At 42.6% G+C, this 21,814-nt stretch overlaps 1 protein-coding gene across 2 annotated transcripts in view; it reads left to right on the top strand.

The window, feature by feature from the left end:
• Positions 1-17,196, top strand: part of kdm5ba (lysine (K)-specific demethylase 5Ba) — a 311,188-nt gene extending 293,992 nt beyond the window's left edge. For both annotated transcript variants that reach the window (XM_041195103.1, XM_041195104.1), the window contains 2 exons: positions 1,258-1,584; positions 16,402-17,196. In XM_041195103.1, coding sequence (XP_041051037.1) covers positions 1,258-1,584; positions 16,402-16,554 — 480 coding nt within the window. In that variant the 3' untranslated portion in view covers positions 16,555-17,196. The remainder of the gene's footprint in view (positions 1-1,257; positions 1,585-16,401) is intronic.
• Positions 17,197-21,814: the final 4,618 nt, after the last annotated feature.

The raw sequence follows: 21,814 nt of genomic DNA, 5'->3' as shown, positions 1-21,814 counted from the left end.
GAACAGCAATGTATTTGGGCAGTCAACCTGTAAATACTGTCAAAAATGTAGCTCTATAACTGCATGCATGTTTTGAGTTGCCTTTGATAATTGTGTATGAATATCAGATACTGTAGGTGCCATTTTTCCAGATAGAATAAGCTTAATGACAACTAATATTTCAAATGTTTCATCAAGCTTTGAGGAGACCAGCACGTGATGGAAGTACATAAAGCATCCTAGATCTCAACTGACTATGTTGTAGGTGTACTTTTTGCTTTTGCCTGTCTTTTTGGTCAGCTCTGCATTTGTCAACACCATACTTCAGTCTTCAAACCAAGGTACAGAAAGGTAAACACAGGTAGAGTTCCTGTTTGCTCGACAGAGTGAATGTATTCTCCCCATTAGGGGAACCCCCTCTCTCACTTGAGACTGGATAGGTTGCAAAGGACTCCAAATTGAGAAGCCATTATATCCCACCAAACTTATGTCCTGGGAATAAATGCTGGAGACTACCCAGTCCGTTAAGAGGTTTATTTGCAGGGTTCTCTTAAGCCAAGTAGGAGGAATTTCATCCCCAAGAGCCAGCTCTACCCCTCCAGGTCTCATTCATATTAGTTCCCTGGAGCAGTGTAGTTAGCTAGCTCAGATTCCAAGTTATTTTGTGTGTCATCAGGAGGGGTGAGTTGATTCTGTTACAATATGCTGAGCACATAATTCAGTCTGATACATCAATACAGTTTTATGGGACTGCTACTTTACCAAGAGAGTGCTGCAGCTTCCTGTTGTGTTGGTATTTTACCATCACCCTTACATAACTGGCAGATGGACACATGACATAACCTATTTAATAGTGGCTCCAGTAGTTGGTGATGTAGAACATAAAGAACTCACAAACGCCATGAAAGTAGAAATTGACCTGTGACAAATGAATATTTTTTAACCTACCTAGCGAACAGAAGAATCTATGCTGGGAAGTTTGCAGTGTTTTGTTCCAGACATGTCAAATGACCTGAGAGCAATGTTGACTTCATTCCTGTTGGATGATGAATTAATTTCAGAAATCATAAATAGCTACACATGGAATCTTTGAAACCTAAATATTGCTCAGTGCACTCGATTAACATAAATAGCAGAGAGAATATTTGCAGGAGATTGGTAATCACAAGAGCTCACCAGTAATCAGGTACGCATGCACAATAATACCACAAAGGATCTGAGAGGTTGGTAGCCCTTTTCTGTTTGATGGAGTTGATTGAGCTGTTTGTTATGTTTCAGGGTGAAGGTTGTTGTTTAAAGCCAGTGAAAAGAGAAGGAAACTGTGAGAAAAAGAAGAGACGGCTTGAAAAAGATGGTTCGGTGGATGCAAAGAGAGAAAAATTGAAAAAACTAAACAATCCAAAAAAGAAAAATCTCAAATTAAACCAGGAAAAATCAAAAGATCTAAGCTTGGTGAGAATAGAAGCTGGGAAGTATTTTGAATTTCTACAGCCTCATGAAGCATTGTCGGTGATAATGGAGCCTCCATATTCTGAGCCAGAGGACTCTGAAGATGAGGATGCAATCTGCCCTGCAGAAAGCTGTCAGCAGCCAGAGGGGGATGAGGTCAGTATTCATACAGTTTTTGTTCACCAAATGGGAGCATAATAGATGAATATAAACTGTTGGATATTTTAATGGAAAAGGGTTGTGTTTCGCGGGATAAGGAACAGAGAATCAAGGATGGAATTTGTATTGTTTCCAGACTACACCTTCCAGAAGTCTGCAGTGCTATCCCATACAAATCCTAATTGTTGGACTTTCAGTTGCAAGCCATTTAACTTGGCTATCACTTTTCATCAAAAAACATAAACTTGTTTAAAAGTAGCAATCTTCAATGGCATCTCATTATTTTTATCAATATTTTCTTATCCTGTGTGATTAATTTGAATTAATTTCAACACATTCCTGGCCAGCCTCCCATTTTCTACCCTGCGTGAATTTGAGGTCATCTAAAATTCTGCTGCCTGTATCCTAATTCATTCCAAGTTCATTACCCTGTGCTCATTGACCTACATTGGTTCAAATTCCTCTATGGCCTCACCCCTCCCTATCTCTGTAATCCCCTCCAGTCCCATAACTCTCTAACAAGATATCTGTGCTCCTCCAATTCTGGCCCTTTGAACATCCCTGATTTTAATTGCTCTGCCATTGGTGGTCAACTTCCAAGGCCCTCAGCTCTGAAATTCCCTCCCTAAACCTTTCTGCTCTCTTTCCTTTTCTAATACGCTCCTTAAAACATACCTCTTTGACCAAAATTTTGATCATCTTTGGGATGTTTTAATACAGTACATGAATGGCTACTTTGCCTCACTTGCTCCTTCTTTCATTCACTTACTTGCTTTTTTTCTCTCACTTGGATTCCATTTGGAAATATGATTTGTAAATATTGGAAGTAAGAACTAGCATCTCCTGCAGTGGTAATGTGTCTCTGTTAAAAACACATCCTTTTATTAAATGACTTTCCTTCCCACTAATTGGTTTTCTTGTGCACAAACCAAATCCCAGAGGGAAACTTGGCTTACAAGCCATACCCTTTTTATTTGTATTCTGAAAATGAGAAGATGATGTACCAAATCTCAGCAGTAAGAGGTCCAGTAACACTTTTGGGGTTTTAAAAATTAAAAGTATATATTTTATTAACAAGAATCAAAAGAAAACTTAAAGACACAACATTACAGTTACACAATTAAGGTTAATCTTGCAAAGCATTCCCAAAAAAAAAGACACTCCATTTGGTCAGACCCACAAGGTGACACCTTTCAGGCAACACTCCCATATAGATATTTAACTACAAAATCCAGTAATGTTAGCTTCAATAAAGGCATACCTCATGACCTGTAATTCGCTTCCATCTGCTGTGGAAAACCAAACTTCAGAATAAAACTGCTTTTTGAAGCCCAAGATTTTTCTGGCTTGACCGGATGGTTGATTCAAACTGGATCTCCCCCCAGCCCAGAGCTAATAGCTCCAACTGCTGCCTCAACATCTCAAACAGCAGCTCCAGCTATAATTATCCTAAGCCCTCCACAGTAACTCTGAAATACCTTTTTTCCCCTTTCATCTCAGGTTCCATTGTTCTCACACCTCTTGAACTCCAATCCTTCCAAATATAAAAAAAGTAGGAAGAAACTTAAGCAAGGAGTCAGGAGGGCTAAAAGGGGTCATGAAAAGTCACTGGCAACCAGGATTAAGGAAAATCCCAAGGCCTTTTATACATATGTAAAAAGCAAGAGGGTAGCCAGGAAAAGGGTAGGCCCACTCAGGGACAGAGGTGGGAATCTGTGTGGAGCCAGAAGAAATGGGAGAGATACTAAATGAATACTTCTCATCAGTATTCACCAAAGAGAAGGACTTAGCAGTCGATTTGTCTAGGGAAGAGTGTGTAGATAGCCTGGATCATGTTGAGATCAAAAAAGAGGAGGTGTTAGGCATTTTGAAGAATATTAAGCTGGATAAGTCCCCAGAGCCAGATGGGATCTACCCCAGAGTACTGAGGGAGGCAAGGGAGGAGATTGCTGGGACCTTGACAGAGATCTTTGTATCCTCACTGGCTACAGCTGAGGTCCCAGAGGACTGGAGAATGGCCAGTGTTGTTCCATTGTTTAAGAAGGATAGCAGGGATAATCCAGGAAATTACAGGCTGGTGAGCCTTACGTCAGTGGTAGGGAAATTATTGGAGAAGATTCTTCGTGACAGGATTTACTACCATTTGGAAGCAAATGGGCATATTAGTGAGAGGCAGCATGATTTTGTGAAGGTCGTGTCTCACTAACTTGATCGAGTTTTTCGAGGAAGTGACAAAGATGATCGATGATGGAAGGACAGTGGATGTTATATACATGGATTTCAGTAAGGCCTTTGACAAGGTTCCTCATGGCAGACTGGTACAGAAGGTAAAGTTGTAAGGGATCAGAGGTGAGCTGGCAAGATGGATAGAGAATTGGCTTGGTCATAGAAGACACAGGGTAGCAGTGGAAGGGTGCTTTTTTGAATGGAGAGCTGTGACTAGTGGCGTTCCATAGGGATCAATGCTGGGACCTTTGCTGTTTGTAATGTACATAAATGATTTGGAGGAAAATGTAACTGGGCTAATTAGTAAGTTTGCAGACGACACTAAGGTTGGAGGAGTTGCAGATAGTGAAGAGGATTGTCAAAGGATACAACGGAATATAGATCGTTTGGAGACTTGGGCAGAGAAATGGCAGATGGAGTTTAATCCGGGCAAATGTGAGGTAATACATTTTGGAAGGTCTAATACAGGCAGGAATTATACAGTAAATGGCAGAACCCTTAAGTGCATTGACGGGCAGAGGGCTGTGGGTGTACAGGTCTACAGGTCATTGAAAGTGGCAATGCAGATGGATAAGGTAGTCAGGAAGGCATATGGCATGCTTGCCTTCATTGGTAGGGGTATTGAGTATAAAAGCTGAGAAGACATGCTGTAGCTGCAGAGAACCTTGGTTAGGCCACACTTAGAATATTGCATGCAATTCTGGTCACCATATTACCAGAAGGATATGGAGGCATTGGAGAGGGTGCAGAGGAGGTTTACCAGGATGCTGCCTGGTCTGGAGGTTATTAGCTAAGAGGAGAGGTTGGAGAAACTCTGATTGTTCTCACTCGAGCGACGGAGATTGAGGGGCGACTTGATAGAAATTTACAAAATTATGAGTGGCATGGATAGAGTAGATAATCAGAAGCTTTTTCCCAGGGTGGAAGAGTCAATTAATAGGGGACATAGATTTAAGGTGAGAGGAGAAAACTATAGAGGAGATGTGTGGGGCAAGTTTTTTTTACACACGAGGGTAGTGAGTGTCTGGAATTCGCTGCCAGAGGAGGTGGTGGAAGCAGGTACGATAGTGGTGTTTAAGAGGCAGCTTGACAAATATATGAATAGGATGGGAATAGAGAAATATGGACCCCGGAAGTGCAAAATGTTTTAGTTGATGGGCAGTATGATTGGTGCAGGCTTGGAGGACCGAAGGGCCTGTTCCTGTGCTGTACTTTTCTTTGTTCTTTCATGTCTCTATCTTGTCTTTGCTTTCGGGTCAATAAAAAATTATATCCCCACTTCTTGTTTGCCTATAGAACTCTTGCAAAATGCAAACATGTTTCTTGTTACCTCTGACTCCCCTTTGATATACAAACAAACTCTTAATTTATCTAAAAATGCAAATGTTAAACCTAACCTATTTGTGTGTGCTTCAACCTAACACTATCCTTTCCATGCTAATAGGAGACAATCTGTCTCCTATTAATCTCTGCCCAGCTTAATTAAATTATACATGCGCACACGTGTACATATACTCTCACAGCTTTTTCCACAGAATGCCACACTATTGCCCAAAAATATTTTTTAAAAATCATTTTCTCACCCTTGCATTCTCTCATTCTCCAGCCCTACCAGCAATGTGGAGATGTAAGATTGTGACTGGGGCAAGTGACAACTACTTCATCCTTTGGATTAGTGCAGGAGAGCTGCTAGGTTTAGGATCAATAACTAATGACAGAGCAGAAGCATAGGAGGGAAATAGCTATTACACAATTGAATTCAGTGTAAACGTTGAAAAAAAAATTAAGTGATCATAATAAATCAGTAAGTGTAGGCCATTTGGCCCATTGAGCTTGCTCTGCCATTTAATAAGATCATGGCTGATCTGATTGGAGCTAGCTACCCATAACCCTTGATCCCTTGTAGATCAAAAATCTGTCTAACTCAGTGACCCAGCCTCCACTGCTTTCTGGGGTAGAGAATTCTAAAGACTAACAGCTCTCTGAGAGAATAAATTCCTCCTCATCTCAGTCTTCAGTAAGAGACCCCTTAGTTTGAAACTGTGTTCCCTGGTTCTAGATTCTCCACAAGGGCAAATATTCTCCCAGCATCTACCCTGTCAAGTCCCCTCAGAATCTTATTTGTTTCATTAAGATCAGCTTACGATCTCCTAAACTCCATTGAGTATGGGCCAACACTGCTCAATCTTTCCTCATAACATAACCCCTTAATTCCAGTAATCAGCTTTGTGAACCTTCTTTGAAATGCTTCCGATGTAAGTATATCCTTAGATGCGGAGATCAAAAATGCACACACTACTCCAGGTACAGCCAAGCCCTACAAAATTGTAACAAGACTGCCTTACTTTTGTGCTCCAATCCCCTTGCAGTAAAGGAAAGCATGTCATTTGCCCACCTAATTGTTTCCGTCCTAATTGTTTTCTGTACTGCATGTCAACTTTGTGTTCCTTGTACAAGTACACCCAAGTACCTCAGAACTGCAACAGTTACAAATTTCACAGCTTTTAAAAGATATTTTGTTTTTCTGTTATTATGACTAAAGTGAATAACCTTACGCCTCTCACATTATATTCTTATCACTGTTTCCCACTCATCTTAACCTGTCTATATCTTTTTCCAACATTTTTGCATACATTCCAATTTAGCTTTGTATCATCCAAAAACTTGGATACAATGCTCTTGGTCTTTCCGTCTGAGTCTTTAATATAGATTGTTCATAGTTGAGGCTGTAGCATTGAGCCTTGCGGCACTCCATTAGTTACAGTCTGCCGACTTGAAAATGCCCCATTTATCCCTACTTTCTTCGTCATGTCCATTAACCAGTCCTCATGCTAATATATTACCACCAACTCCATGAGTTCTTATCTTGCATATTAACCTCTTGTGTTGGATCTTTTAATTTTTTTTATATGATGAGTATCGCTGGCAAGGTCAGTATTTGTTGGCCATCCCTAATTGCCCTCGAGAAGATTGTGGTGAACTGCCATCTTGAACTGCTGCAGTCCATGTATTGTAGGTACATCCATAGAGCTGTTTGAGTGGCAGTCCCAGGAGTTTGAACCAGCAACAGAGAAGAAATAGTGAAATAGTTCCAAGTCAGGATGGTATGTGCCTTGGAGGGGAACTCCAGGCATACTACATCTGCTCCCCTTTATCTAACCCTCTAGTTTCATCCTCAAAAAATTCAAACAAATTTGGGAAGTACAATTTCCATTTTGTTAAGCCATTTTGCCTCTGCCTATTATACCATGATTTTAAGACTTCCTTAATTTCACTTTGTCCCCACATCTGCATTATTGGTATCAATTTTAAATAGCTGTGATCCAAGTATTGATCCTTGCGATACCCCACAAGTTAGAGCCTGTCAATCCAAAAATGATCCATTATTCCTACTTGGCTGTGTTTTCTTTGTTAACCGATCCTCAATCCATACTAATATGTTACCCCAAATCCCATGAGCCCTAATTTTGTGTAAAAACCTCTTCAAATGCTTTTTGAAAATCTAAATATAGTACATCTACTGGTTACTGCCTATCCACATTCACAGTTACATCCTCAAAAACACTTTTAGCAAATTCATTAAACACTATTTCTTTCATAAATCTTTGTTAACTCTGTCCATTCCTATTATGATTTTTGACGTTCTTGGTGTCACATCCCTAATAAGAGATTCTAGCATTTCCCTGCTACTGACTTTAAACTACCTAGCCTATTGATTTCTTGTACTCTCTTCCACCTTTTCTTAAATAGCCAGATTGCATTTGCTGCCTTCCAATCCACAGAGGCTGTTCTAGAATTTGGGGATCCGCATCCAATATGTCTGTCGCCACCAGTTTTAAAACCTAGGGGTCTGTGTCTTCAGGTCCAGGAAATTAGTTGGTTTTTAGTCCCATTAATTTCTCAGTATTTTTTCCATATTCTTATCCTGACGCCCTCTTTTTCACTGGACTCTTAGGCCCCTGTTATGGAGAGCTGGTGCAGACACGATGGGCTGAATGACCCTCTTCTGCGCATTAACAATTCTGTGATTCTGAGATTCCCAGAATGTATGCTCTGTCTTCTATCATGAATCCAGATACAGAATGTTTGTTTAATGTCTCTGCCATTTCCTTATTCCCACTATAATTTCATCTGTCTCTGCCCACATTTATTCCTGTTAACCTCTTCATTTTTACATACTTAAAAGGCTTTTTACAACCTGTTTTTCTGTTTCTAGTTTCCTCACGTTATCCTATTTTCTCCTTCTTTAACAATCTCTTTGTCATTTTTTGTTCAATTTTGAAATCCCCCAACTCTCAGGCTTGTTACTCTTTTTGACAACATTATAAGCCTCTTTGTTTAATACTATCTTTGACACATTGAATTATTTATTAAAATGTTTGCTGTTACCAACAACCATGATATCTTTCAATCAAGTTTTCCCTTTATACCTACATTTGCTTTGTTCAGATTTTAAACCAGGACTGGGACTTTTGGAAATTAACAGACCTTTGGCTGGTCTGTCAATCCCGGCCCTAGTTTTGAACCTAACTAAATCACTCTCAAGCTTAGCATAAAATTCTACTATATTATGATCAAACTTCCCCAGAGACTCCTTTACTTCAAAGTTGTTAATTAACCCTGTCTGGAAGCACAAAGCTGCCTGTAAATTCACCTGTTTTCTACTTAGTTCCTCAACATACTGATCTAGAAAACTATCTTACATGCTTTTCTTTCCTTGCTAGTACTGCAAATTTAGTTTACCTGGTATATATGAATATTAATGTCTGCGATAATTACTTTATTAGTCTTGTTGCATACACTTCTAGTTTTCTGATTTATAATCTGCCCGATACAACAACTGTTGATTTGGAGAGCTTGCAAACTACCCCCACCGATGTTTTCTACCAATTTTTGTACTGATTCTACATCTTGATTTTCTGAGCCAAGATCCTTTCTCTCTTCTATCTTTATCCAATCCTTTATTAAATTGGCAACCCCCTCCTTTCCTATTTTGTCTGTCCCTTGCAAAGGTCAACCATCCTGGAATACTGAGGGCCGGATCTTCGGGACAGCGGCAATGCTGGGCACATTGATTCTGCCCTTGAAGATTTTTCCGACCTGTCGGTGTTACCAATTTTCAGCTGGAACTTACAATTTTGTACTCAACACCCTTATTAATAAAGCCTAGGATACTGTATGCTTTATTAACTGCTCTGTCAACATGCCCTGCCATCTTCAATGACCATCCTTTCCTGTCTCTCCTAAACACCTTGTACTCAGGAATACTTAATGCCCAGTCCTACCCTTCCATGAGCCAGGTCTCTGTTATAGCAAAAATATCATAATTCCTTTTGTCAACTTGTGCATGCAGTTCACCAACCTTATTAACCACACTCCGTGCATTCATAAACTTGCACATTAGCCCTGATTTAAGTTTTTTTATTTCCATTCTCTCCCCCCCCCCCACCGCCTTATTCTATGCCCCAGTTAATAAAGCCTGGGATACTATTTGTTTTAATAACTGTTCTCCTAACCTGTAACGCCACCTTGAATGACTGCACTCAGGTCCCTCTGCTCTTACATCCCATTTAGAATTATTTTATATTGTCTTTCCATGTTCTTCCTACCAAAATGAATCACTTCGCACTTCTGCAGTAATTTTGTCTGCCCATTCCACCAACTTGTCTGTGTCTTTTTGAAGTTCTGCACTACTCTTCTCACAGTTCATAATGCTTCCAAGTTTTGTATCATCCACAAATTTTGAAATGTGTCCTGCACACCAAGGTCTAGGTCATTAATATATATTGGGAAACGTGCGAGCCCATTAAACACTACCCTCCGTTTCCTGTCACTCAGCTAATTTCATATCCATGTTGCTCTTATTGCTCCATGTCTCTCTTATTTCGTGAGTTCGAACTTCGCTCATAAATCTGTTGTGCGCCACTGTATCGAATGCCTTTTTGAGGCCTATGTATACCCGATCAATAACAATTACCCTCATTAACTTCTTGAATCTGTTACCTCTTCAAAAAACTCCAATTTAGTTAAACACAATTTGCACTTAAGAATCCACACTGGCTTTCTTTAATTAACTGGCATTTGCCCATGTGATTACTAATTTTGTCCCAAATTATCGCTTCAAGAAGCTTCCCTCAGCTGAGGTTAAACTGACTGGCTTGTCATTTCTGGGTTTATCTTTACACCCTATTTGAACAAGGGTGTAACATTTGCAATTCTCCAGCACTCTGACACCACCCCAATTCTAAGGAAGATTGGAAAATTATGGCCAGTGCCTCCGCAGTTTCCACTCTCACTTCCCTCAATATCCTTGGATAGATCTCATATATGTTCCTGGTGCCTCATCAACTTTAAGTTCAGACAGCCTATTCAATACCACCTCCTTGTCAATTCTGGCCACTGTGTGCAAGTAGTGGAGGGAGCGAATGAGATGGTGGATGGGGTGCCAGTCAAGTGGGTTGCTTAGTCCTAGATTGTTCCCAGCTTCTTCAGCGTTGTTGGAGCTGCACTCACCCAGGCAAGTGGAGAGTATTTCATCACACTCTAAACTTTCTCCTTGTAGATGGTGGACAGGCTTTGAGGATTCATAAGATGAGTTACTTACCACAGAATTCCCAGCCTCAGACCTGCTCTTATAGCCTTTGTATTTATATGGCTGAACCAGTTAACGTTCTGGTTAGTGGTAATCTCCAGGAAGTTGACAGTGGGAAACGCCGATGGTAATGCTGTTGAATGTCAAGAGGAGATAGTTAGTCATAGTCATACAGCACAGAATCAGGCCCTTCGGCCCATCGTGTCTGTGCCGGCCATCAAGCACCTATCTATTCTAATTCCATTTCCCAGCACTTGGCCCATATCCCTGTGTGCTATGGTGTTTCAAGTGCTCGTCTAAATACTTCTTAAATGTTGAGGGTTCCTGCCTCTACTGCCCCCTCAGGCAGTGTGTTCCAGATTGCAACCACCCTCTGGGTGAAAAACTTTTTCCTCAAATTCCCTCTAAACCCCTTACCTTAAATCTATGCCCCCTGGTTATTGATACCTCCACTAAGGGGAAGAGTTTCTTCCTATCAACCCTATCTATGCCCCTCATAATTTTGTATACCTCTATAAGGTCCCCCTCAGCCTTCTCTGCTCTAAGGAAAACAACCATAGCTTATCCAGTCTCTCTCCATAGTTGAAACACTCCAGCCTAGGCAACATCCTGGTGAATCCCATCTGCACCCTCTCCAGTGCAATCACATCCTTAGATTCTCTCCCGTTGGAGATGCTCATTGCCTAGCAGTTGTGTGACATGAATGTTACTTATCACAGCCCAAGTCTGAATGTTGTCCAGGTCTTGCATGTGGGCATAGACTGCTTCAGTATCTGGGGAGTTGCGAACGGTACTGAAAACTGCAATCATCAGCGAATATCTGCACCTTATGATGGAGGGAAGGTCATTGATGAAGCAATTGAAGATGATTGGGCCTCGGACATTACTCTGAGGAACGCTGCAGCAATGTCCTGGGGCTGAGATTTTTGCCTTTATTCTTTCATGGAATTTGGGTGTCATTGGCAATGCCAGCATTTTTTGCCCATCCCTAATTACCCTTGAACTGAGTAGTTTGCTAGGCCATTTCAGAGGGCAAGTTAAAAGTCAACCACATTGTGTAGGCCAGACCAGGTAGGATGGCAGATTACCTTCCCTAAAGGGCATGAGTGAATTAGATGGGTTTTTACATCAATCGGTGATAGTTTGGCAGCACCTCGAGCAGAGTGCGAAAGGGGGAGCCTGGGACAGGCAGTCAGCAGCACCTTGAGGAGAGTAAGAGACAAGAATACCGAACCAGGCAGTCAGCAGCATCTAGCACCGAACATCAAAGGAGAAACATAAGTTCATTGATAAAAACAAAAAAACTGCGGATGCTGGAAATCCAAAACAAAAACAGAATTACCTGGAAAAACTCAGCAGGTCTGGCAGCATCGGCGGAGAAGAAAAGAGTTGACGTTTCGAGTCCTCATGACCCTTCGACAGAACTTGAGTTCGAGTCCAGGAAAGAGCTGAAATATAAGCTGGTTTAAGGTGTGTGTGTGGGGGGCGGAGAGATAGAGAGACAGAGAGGTGGAGGGGGTTGGTGTGGTTGTAGGGACAAACAAGCAGTGATAGAAGCAGATCATCAAAAGATGTCAACGACAATAGTACAATAGAACACATAGGTGTTAAAGTTAAAGTTGGTGATATTATCTAAACGAATGTGCTAATTAAGAATGGATGGTAGGGCACTCAAGGTATAGCTCTAGTGGGTTTTTTTTTTAATAATGGAAGTAGGTGGGAAAAGGAAAATCTTTATAATTTATTGGAAAAAAAAAGGGGGAAACAGAAAGGGGGTGGGGATGGGGGAGGGAGCTCACGACCTAAAGTTGTTGAATTCAATATTCAGTCCGGAAGGCTGTAAAGTCCCTAGTCGGAAGATGAGGTGTTGTTCCTCCAGTTTGCGTTGGGCTTCACTGGAACAATGCATTGTTCCAGTGAAGCCCAACGCAAACTGGAGGAACAACACCTCATCTTCCGACTAGGGACTTTACAGCCTTCCGGACTGAATATTGAATTCAACAACTTTAGGTCGTGAGCTCCCTCCCCCATCCCCACCCCCTTTCTGTTTCCCCCTTCTTTTTTTTCCAATAAATTATAAAGATTTTCCTTTTCCCACCTATTTCCATTATTAAAAAAAAACCCACTAGAGCTATACCTTGAGTGCCCTACCATCCATTCTTAATTAGCACATTCGTTTAGATAATATCACCAACTTTAACTTTAACACCTATGTGTTCTATTGTACTATTGTCGTTGACATCTTTTGATGATCTGCTTCTATCACTGCTTGTTTGTCCCTACAACCACACCAACCCCCTCCACCTCTCTGTCTCTCTATCTCTCCGCCCCACACACACACACCTTAAACCAGCTTATATTTCAGCTCTTTCCTGGACTCGAACTCAAGTTCTGTCGAAGGGTCATGAGGACTCGAAACGTCAACTCTTTTCTTCTCCGCCGATGCTGCCAGACCTGCTGAGTTTTTCCAGGTAATTCTGTTTTTGTTTAACATAAGTTCATTGTTTGGTGAGAAATTGCTGTTAGGGAGTGTCATCAAATAGCTGAGAATTAGAAAAACACATTCCCTTTAAAAGAAAGGGCTATTACATTTAAGTAAGGAACACAAGCAATAAGGAAATAAAGTTAAGTCGAGGCCTGGTAAAATAAAATTGCATAAGTAAACCAAGTAAAATAAAATTAACGCAAGGGAAGTAAATTGAAGCCAAGGCAGGATAGCTCAGTCATGTGGAATGCACACCTTGCAATATGTGGGAAGTTGTGGTTGCTACCAATGCTCTAGATGGCCACGTGTGCCAGCAGCTGCAGAGCCTAGAGCTCTGGATTTTGGAGCTCGAGCGGCAGCTGGAGTCACTGTGGCGCATCTGTAAGGCTGAGATCTACCTCAGAGAGGTGATTACACTGCAACTTAGGAGCCTGGAGGCAAAAAGGGAATGTGTGACCACTAGGCAGTCCAAGAAAATTAGGCAGGTAGTACAGAAGTCCCCTGGGGTCCTGCTCACAAGTTGGTTTTCCATTTTGGATACCAGTGAGGGCATTGGTTCCTCAGAGGAATGCTGTCGGACCCAAGTTTGTGGCACCACAGGCAGCTCTGCTGTACAGGGGGGGAGAAAGAAGAGGGGAAGAGCAGTAGTAATAGGGGGAACGGACAGCCGTTTATGTGGCCATAGACACAACTCCAGGATGGTATTTTGGACCCCTGGTGCCAGGGTCAAGGATGTAAGTGGAGCAGCTGCAGGACATTCTTCTGGTGGAGGGTGATCAGTCAGAGGTGGTCCACCTTGCTACCAATGTCTTAGGTAGGAAAGGGATTGAGATCCTGTAAGCAGACTTTAGGGAGCTAGGAAGGAGATTGAAAATCAGGACGTCTGAAGCAGTAATCTCAGGTTTACTCTCAATCCCATGTGCAAGCGAGTATAGGAATTAGATAATTGAGCGAATAAACACGTGGCTGATGTAGGAGGGAGGGCATTGGAACCTGTTCTGGGGAAGGTGGGACCTGTACAAGCCAGACAGTCTACACTTGGTCAGGACTAGGACGAATATCCTCGCAGGGAGATTTGCTAGTGCTGTTGGTGGGGTGGGGGGGGGTGGGGGTTAAACTAGATTATCCGGGGGATGGGGACCTGAGGACAAATTCAGAGCAGGGAAATCGGAGGTGGAGAATTAGTAAGTGATGCTGAAAGACAGAAGCAGCACAGGTTAAAAAATATACAGCACAGGAATTTGGCAGTGTTAAAAGGTGTATATGTAAATGCAACAAGCATAGTAAATAAAGCTGATGAGCTGAGGGCATGGACACATGGCAGCATGATATCATCACCATGACAAAACTTGTAATTTATAGAAGATAGTTGTTTGGTAGTACAGGGCTTGAGTACTGCTATAAAAAAAAATCTTTGTCGAAGCTTTTCATCTTGCACTCATCAGGAGAATTTGCAAGAATACCAATGTAAGGGAAGCAACACTGTATGGGAAGAGAGTGCTGATTTATTGGCAAGTGGACTCTGATTGGTAGAGGGTTTGCAGTGGAGAATACAGCAGCTGATGGTGACTGACAGTTAACTGCCAAACATTGTTTGAATTTGAACCAGGCAGCTTGACTCTGCTCAAGGCATTGCCCTGAGGGATGAACCATCGAATAGCTATCCCATTTATTTAGCTGAAACAGACACAATGTGTATGTATATTCTTTCTGTCTGCGTAGAACAGGACCTTGTGTATTAATATATGTAGCTTCCAGTACATGTAAATGCAGCACTCTGCGAGCCCAACTGATCATCTTAAATTGGTTGCCAGCGTAATTCTTAGCACACTATTTAGCAAATGTTGTGCAATCACAGATTTAATGTTGGACACAATTTTGAGTTTTGCAAGTAAACAAAAAAAGCATCTCTCTTTCACCACACTCAAGCTTTACAGAAGAATAGGACAAGCTTTTATTTAGCCCACAGTGGGACCTGCAGGCACTGTGTATCTGCAAGCTCTTCACTTACACTTTGGTCACAGGCTTCTGATTTATGATCAATGATTTATAGTTAAATGGGAGTTGAAAAATGGCACGGTGGGGATGGGGAGGACAAAAATTCAATAATTATTTAATGTTTCTGAAGGCATCTTACCCATTAGCGGCCTTTGGTAAGACTGAAATTGCAGGACATTAAGCGGCGGGCAAAAATGAAGGGCAGCTAAAAGAGTGTGCAGACAAATGACAGTAGTTCAGCATGTAGCTTGACATCTGGCTTCTGAATTCAGGGAAGTGATGCATTAGATGCTTATAGTTATTGCTGTTTTATAGATCAGCATTGCAACATGTTACCAAGAAGGTGCAACAATGTTACAGACGCAGCTGACTATTTCTATTCTCAGCTGTACCAGCCAAAGGATCCTCATATCTCATGGATACGAAAGCAAAATGCTGTAGATGCTGAATATCTGAAATAAAAACACAAAATGCTGGAAACACTTAGGTCTAGGCAGCATCTGTGGAGAGTTATCTGAAAACGTTAACTCTGTTTCTCCCCCCAGATGCTGCCTGCCCTGCTGAATGTTTCCAGAATCTTCCATTTTTATTTTGTATCTCATGGTACAGTTTTATATCTACCTCACTGCTGATCAGACCCTGAGAAGACGGTCATTGCCATTGCAAGTGAACCAGGGCCTGGGAAGGGGTTGGTGGGATCTTGGCAGGTGCAACCATTAGACAATTTTGGGTTTAACTCTGGAATTCTTTCTTTCATACAACCAAAAGTGAGGTGTGCTATAACTGGGGTGCTTCTCTTGAACCAGTTAATAAAACATCAGGCATTTGTGAAATGTAGCAACACTATTTGGGTTCTGCTGGCACAGGTTCCTATAGGCAGAGGCGCCTTCATCAGTATAATGTAATAGAATGTTAAGAGCCAGCTGGAGAAAAACATCAATGGTTCAAAATTGGCCATGAAACATATGCCTGTTAAATTCAGTGCCCTTTCAATAATTTTCTTCTGAAGGACTGTGCCCAGCAACTCTTTTGCAGTTTTCCATGCAATCTTTGGATTTGGGCTCCAGCTTGCTCACAGGCCAGTAAATGGTGTAGGGGAATTTCCACGCCCGACTTCTAAACCTTGAAACAAAGTTCTTGCTCAGTTTAGATGTAAATTTGGAACGCTTGTCCTGGACCTGATCTATTGGGACACAAAATGGAGAAGTGAGGCAGCTGATTTCAGCCAGTCTCATGGTTCCTTACTCCTTATTTCTGTCCATATCTAGACACAAGCTGGGTGTAACAGACCCAAACATTGACCCCTTGGAGTATGAATTACAAGCGTGCCTGAATCAGTAAATTGACGTGGAAATCCTAAAAAGTAATTAGAGAAAATAAGCAACAATTCATTTACTGGTGAAAACATGGCCCTTCATTAAATTCAGCTTTTTCCCCATAAAACACAGATGTTAATGGAATGAAGAAGAGTTAAGGTGATATTGCGAGTAAACAATTTCTCCTTTTTGTATAGGTTGACTGGGTCCAGTGTGATGGCAGCTGCAACCAGTGGTTCCACCAGATCTGTGTGGGTGTTTCCTCAGAAACAGCAGAAAAGGAGGACTATATCTGTGTCAACTGTAGTGTAAAAGACCAGAATAACAGGAAGCAGAATGGACAGGGCTAGTCTTTGGTAGTTGCTAACAAATCTCAGATTCCACTAGAAGCAGTGGATTTGGTATCTCTACAACCCACAATTGGTGCTACATCTCTACTCATGGGATCATCTACAAGGACACTCAAACTTTTCCACCTTTGTATTTTCTCATTCTTGTATGAACTTTTTGTCTGTGGTTGTGAAAGTGTATGATGCTGGCTACACCCAGGGTTTTCTACCCATTATAGAGACAATTGGTTCTTTGAACAATGCCTATTTCCCATACCTCAGTTTGAGACTTGCCTGCATAGATACCCAATCCCATTGGGTTTTAACACCTGCATACACCAAAAAAAAAGACTTTTTTTTATGGGGCCCTCTGTTCAGTACAAGCATCTTAATCTTAGAGAGATTCTGACTTGTGTTTTGTAGGTTAGTTTTATTTATCTCAGCAATAACAGGTTTGTGAGTTAAAGGGCGAGATACAATTTCTCAAATGTTTTGGCTGTTGTACAGAATGCAGGTGTTTAGGCTCCTAGTGGCACAGGAAAATTAGAGATAGATAATGAACCGAGTTCTGTAATCTTACTGCCTACGCTGTACTTTGGCTTTTTTTGGTAGCTTGTATCTAATGTTGCAGTCTCCTTTGTGAAATAAACCTTTGTTTATGAATGAGTGTTCCAGGCTGCAATTTGTAATGCACCATTTATAAATTTCTAATGCAGGGTCCGTCCATTGTGTCCAGTGGACTAATGACTGGCAGTGACAGTGGCTAAGTGACTGAGAGGAAGATATAGAGGCCTCATTTCTTTACTTTGCTCAGATTCTGGTAAAACCCTTAGCAAATAGTGCAAAAGGAACACTACTACTCTGCAGCAACTCCTGCTCTTGGACAATGACTATTGGGCTTGGCAGTGATGGCCTTCTAGTCCAATTGCCTGCCAGCACTGATTGTTAACACTCACATGGCTGGGTACTTGGATGAGAGCAGCAGTGAAACCACCCTTCAGTCTTCAAGTGATCAACAATAAATGGACAAGGGAGAAGAAATTAAAACTGAAGAATTTGGGAATAATGTTTTTAAAAACTGTGATGTGAATCTATGGTTCAAAAATCTCCTTCAGTTTGGCAGGTTCAATGAAGTTGTAATGATGATTTGTGAGAGAAATGGACAGTTCTAAATTTTGGATCGTGAAGTCGTTTTGGGTGGGCAAGATTTACTATGCAACCAGCCTATGCCGTATGCAACCTGGGAATATGACATTGGTATATAAAAAGTGGAAATAGTACCAAACACAAAAATCCTCCCCTCCCCATAACACCTTTAATGAAGTCCTTTGGTTAGTCACTGTCCAATTCCCATCAAAAGCCTATCCTCAGTAACTTGTAAACAGTGTTAAACAAGCCTTGCAGCTAAAACTCTCAACCATGTCCATTTGGATTTTTAAAAAGGTTTTTTGACAAAGTTCTGCAGGAAAATCTTATAGTTGGGAGGTGCTGCCAAAGAAGCCTTAGAGAGTTGCTGCAGTGCATCTTACAGATGGTACACACAGCAGCCATAATGTACCAGTGGTGGAGGGAATGGCTATTTAAGCCAGTAGAGAGATCTTTGTCCCGGAAGGTGGGGGGGCTTTGCAGCTACCCAGCTGTTGTAGGGTTTTGAGAGAGATAAGGTAGTGGAAGATTGTCCTTTCTGGAAAAGAACTCGAGGAATAAGCTTTTGAGAGGCATTGAAGGAGGGAACTGAAGGAGTGGGCTTTGGGAGAGATAAGGTACGAAGTGGAGGAACTGCAATATATAGCTGTTACAAAATGTGATGCCAACTGCCTACATGTTGGTTTAGTGCATTGACCAGCATCCATTTGGGGAAAAATCACAGTTGTAGTCCTTAGGTTTTTCCACAATATTGGTATTGTTTAACGAATGATCACCTCCATTTGAAGCCAGTAAATAGGACACATGCTACTTATTATGTTGCTTGCCCTCTTTGGCCTCACCTCAAATGTAGATGGAATTTGTCACCCCCGTTCTTGGCCTCTTTCCAGCAACTGATTAGGGAAATGGTGCAAATGACTAATTCATGCTGAGGACACTGTGGTTTGTCTACACCCTCTAGAAATCAGGAGGTCAGCCTCCAAACAGTCAAATGTGCTGGCCAAAAGTTACGGAAAAGGAGAATGATGTACCTGGTATAAAAAGAGAAAATGCTGGAAAAACTCAGTTGGTGTGACAGCATCTGTGGAGAGAGAAACAGAGTTAACGTTTTGAACCTGTCTGACCCTTCTTCAAAGCTAAAGAGGAGGAATGTGATGAAATTTATACGGTTTAAAGGGGGTGGAGCAGGTGAAGTTGGATAGAAGGCCAGCAATAGCTGGGGGCTAAGGAGAGATTGACAAAGATGTCATGGACAAAAAGACAAAGGGAGTGTTAATGGTCGTGGTGAGGACTAATGCAGATGCTGATAGTAGCATTAAGGTAAGAAAGCAGAATGTGTTAATAGCAAAACAAGAGTAAGCACTCTATGAAAGAACAAAATGGAACAAGTAACAGCTGGCCTTTTTAAGGGTGGGGTGGTGGTTGGGGGAAAAAGGATAAAAAGGGGATAAAACAATGAATAAAAATAAATAAACACTTAAAAAATAAATTATAAAAAAGGGATGAAGATAGAGGAAGAGCGTTCATGGTCTGAAATTGTTAAACTCAATGTTAAGTCCAGAAGGCTGTAAAGTCCCTAATCGGAAGATGAGGTACTGTCCCTCCAGTTTGGTGTGTTGAAAAGGCAAGTGACAGGAAGGTCTGGGTCATGCGGACAGACTGAAGGTGTTCTGCAAAGTGGTCACCCAGTCTGCGTTTGGCCTTTACGATGTAGAGGAGACTGCATTAGGAGCAGGGAATCTCTCCACAGACCTGCTGAGTTTTTCCAGCACTTTTTGTTTTTATTTCAGATTTCCAGCATCCACAGTATTTTGGTTTTTATCATGATGTACCTGGTAGTTTGAGACAACATTTCAGCAGGTGCCAGGAATGGGTTATCAACGCAAATCATGATTGGCCCAAGTGACTGAATGCAGGTGTTAATTTTTAAAAAATTCTAGAAGAAACTTATCTTAGGATACAGGTGACAAGGTCTCACATGACAGATTGGTCAGAAAAGTAAGAGCCCATGGGATCCAAGGACAGGCAGCAAGTTGGAACGCTTTCACAGCCATATCTCCTTTCTCAGTGACTGTCTCCGTCTCCGACTTACCCCACATGGATTTCAACTGAAATTCCACCCCTCATGTTTCGAACCCACCCAGGATTACAGGTATCTCCGGGACATAAAACGTTTCTCGGACTGCTGTTCCCGTCACATTCTGAAATCCACTCTCAGTGCCATGCGCCGCCATATGAACACACTCGACCTCTCCCTCCAGCAGCACCGCCGTACCCTTTTTCAAAGCTGCGCGTGCCCCCAGTTTCATTTTATCCTTCGGCTCATCCGACGCCTCAACAAGAAACTTTTTCTCTTTCTCTCAAGTGCTAAGGAACGCAAGCTCCAACAACTCATCGACACCAACACCCATCTAGGACCCTCCACCCCTGCCTGTCCCTCCGTCCCCACCCCATCTTCCAATCCCAACCCCAGCCGTGTATTCACTATACCCCCTGACCTTCCCCTCTCCGATGCTGAACGTTCAGTGCTCAGCAAAGGACTTAGTTTCATACCCTTACGCCCTCACCTCAATGAATTTCGGGCTCGGCATGATACTGAACTCTTCTTCCGCCGTCTTCGTCTCCGGGCTCACTTCTTTGGGCAGGAGTCCTCTCCCAGTTCAACGGATCCTTTTACCCATCTTCAATATTCTCCCTCCACCTGGACCCCTCCCTCTGGATTCTTACCTTCTCTCGATCTTTTCATTGAGAACTGTCGGCGCGACATTAGTCGTCTCAATTTCTCTGCTCCTCTCACCCATTCTAACCTGTCTCTCTCTGAACTTACTGCACTCCATTCTCTCAGGTCCAACCCTGACATTGTCATCAAACCCGCTGACAAGGGTGGTGCTGTTGTTGTCTGGCGCACTGACCTCTACCACGCGGAGGCTGAGCGTCAACTCGCAGACACTTCCTCCTACCTCTCCCTGGACCATGACCCCACCACTGAACATCAAGCCATTGTTTCCAGGACTGTCACTGACCTCATCTCCTCTGGGGATCTCCCTCCCACAGCTTCCAACCTGATAGTTGCCCAACCTCGGACGGCCCGCTTCTATCTCCTACCCAAAATCCACAAACAGAACTGCCCCGGTAGACCGATCGTCTCAGCTTGCTCCTGCCCCACAGAACTCATTTCTCGTTATCTTGACTCCCTTCTCTCTCCCCTTGTCCAGTCCCTTCCCACCTACATCCGTGATTCCTCTGACACCTTACGTCACATCAACAATTTCCAGTTCCCTGGCCCCTACCGCTTCCTCTTCACCATGGACGTCCAATCCCTCTACACCTCCATCCCCCACCAGGATGGTCTGAGGGCCCTTAGCTTCTTCCTCGAACAGAGGCCCGAACAATCCCCATCCACCACTACTCTCCTCCGTCTGGCTGAACTTGTTCTCACGCTGAACAATTTCTCCTTCAACTCCTCTCACTTCCTCCAAATAAAAGGTGTGGCTATGGGTACCCACATGGGCCCCAGCTATGCCTGTCTCTTTATGGGGTATGTGGAACATTCCTTGTTGCAGTCCTACTCCGGCCCCCTTCCACAACTCTTTCTCCGGTACATCGATGATTATTTCGGTGCTGCTTCATGCTCTCGTCAGGACTTGGAAAAATTTATTAATTTTGCTTCCAATCTCCACCCCTCCATCATTTTCACGTGGTCCATCTCTGACACTTCCCTTCCCTTCCTTGACCTCTCTGTCTCAATCTCTGGTGATAGACTGTCCACCAATATCCATTACAAACCCACCGACACCCACAGCTATCTCGACTACAGCTCCTCACACCCCACTTCCTGTAAGGACTCCATCCCATTCTCTCAGTTCCTTCGCCTCCGTCGCATCTGTTCCGATGATGCTACATTCAAAAACAGTTCCTCTGACATGTCCTCCTTCTTCCTTAACCGAGGTTTTCCACCCACGGTCGTTGACAGGGCCCTCAACCGTGTCCGGCCCATCTCCCGCGCATCCGCCCTCACTCCTTCTCCTCCCTCCCAGAAACATGATAGGGTCCCCCTTGTCCTCACTTATCACCCCACCAGCCTCCGCATTCAAAGGATCATCCTCCGCCATTTCCGCCAACTCCAGCATGATGC

This window comes from Carcharodon carcharias, chromosome 9 (genome assembly GCF_017639515.1).
Source record: "Carcharodon carcharias isolate sCarCar2 chromosome 9, sCarCar2.pri, whole genome shotgun sequence".
NCBI lineage: Eukaryota > Metazoa > Chordata > Chondrichthyes > Lamniformes > Lamnidae > Carcharodon > Carcharodon carcharias.
Note: the sequence above shows the minus strand (reverse complement) of the source record. Positions and strands in the feature narration are given on the sequence as shown.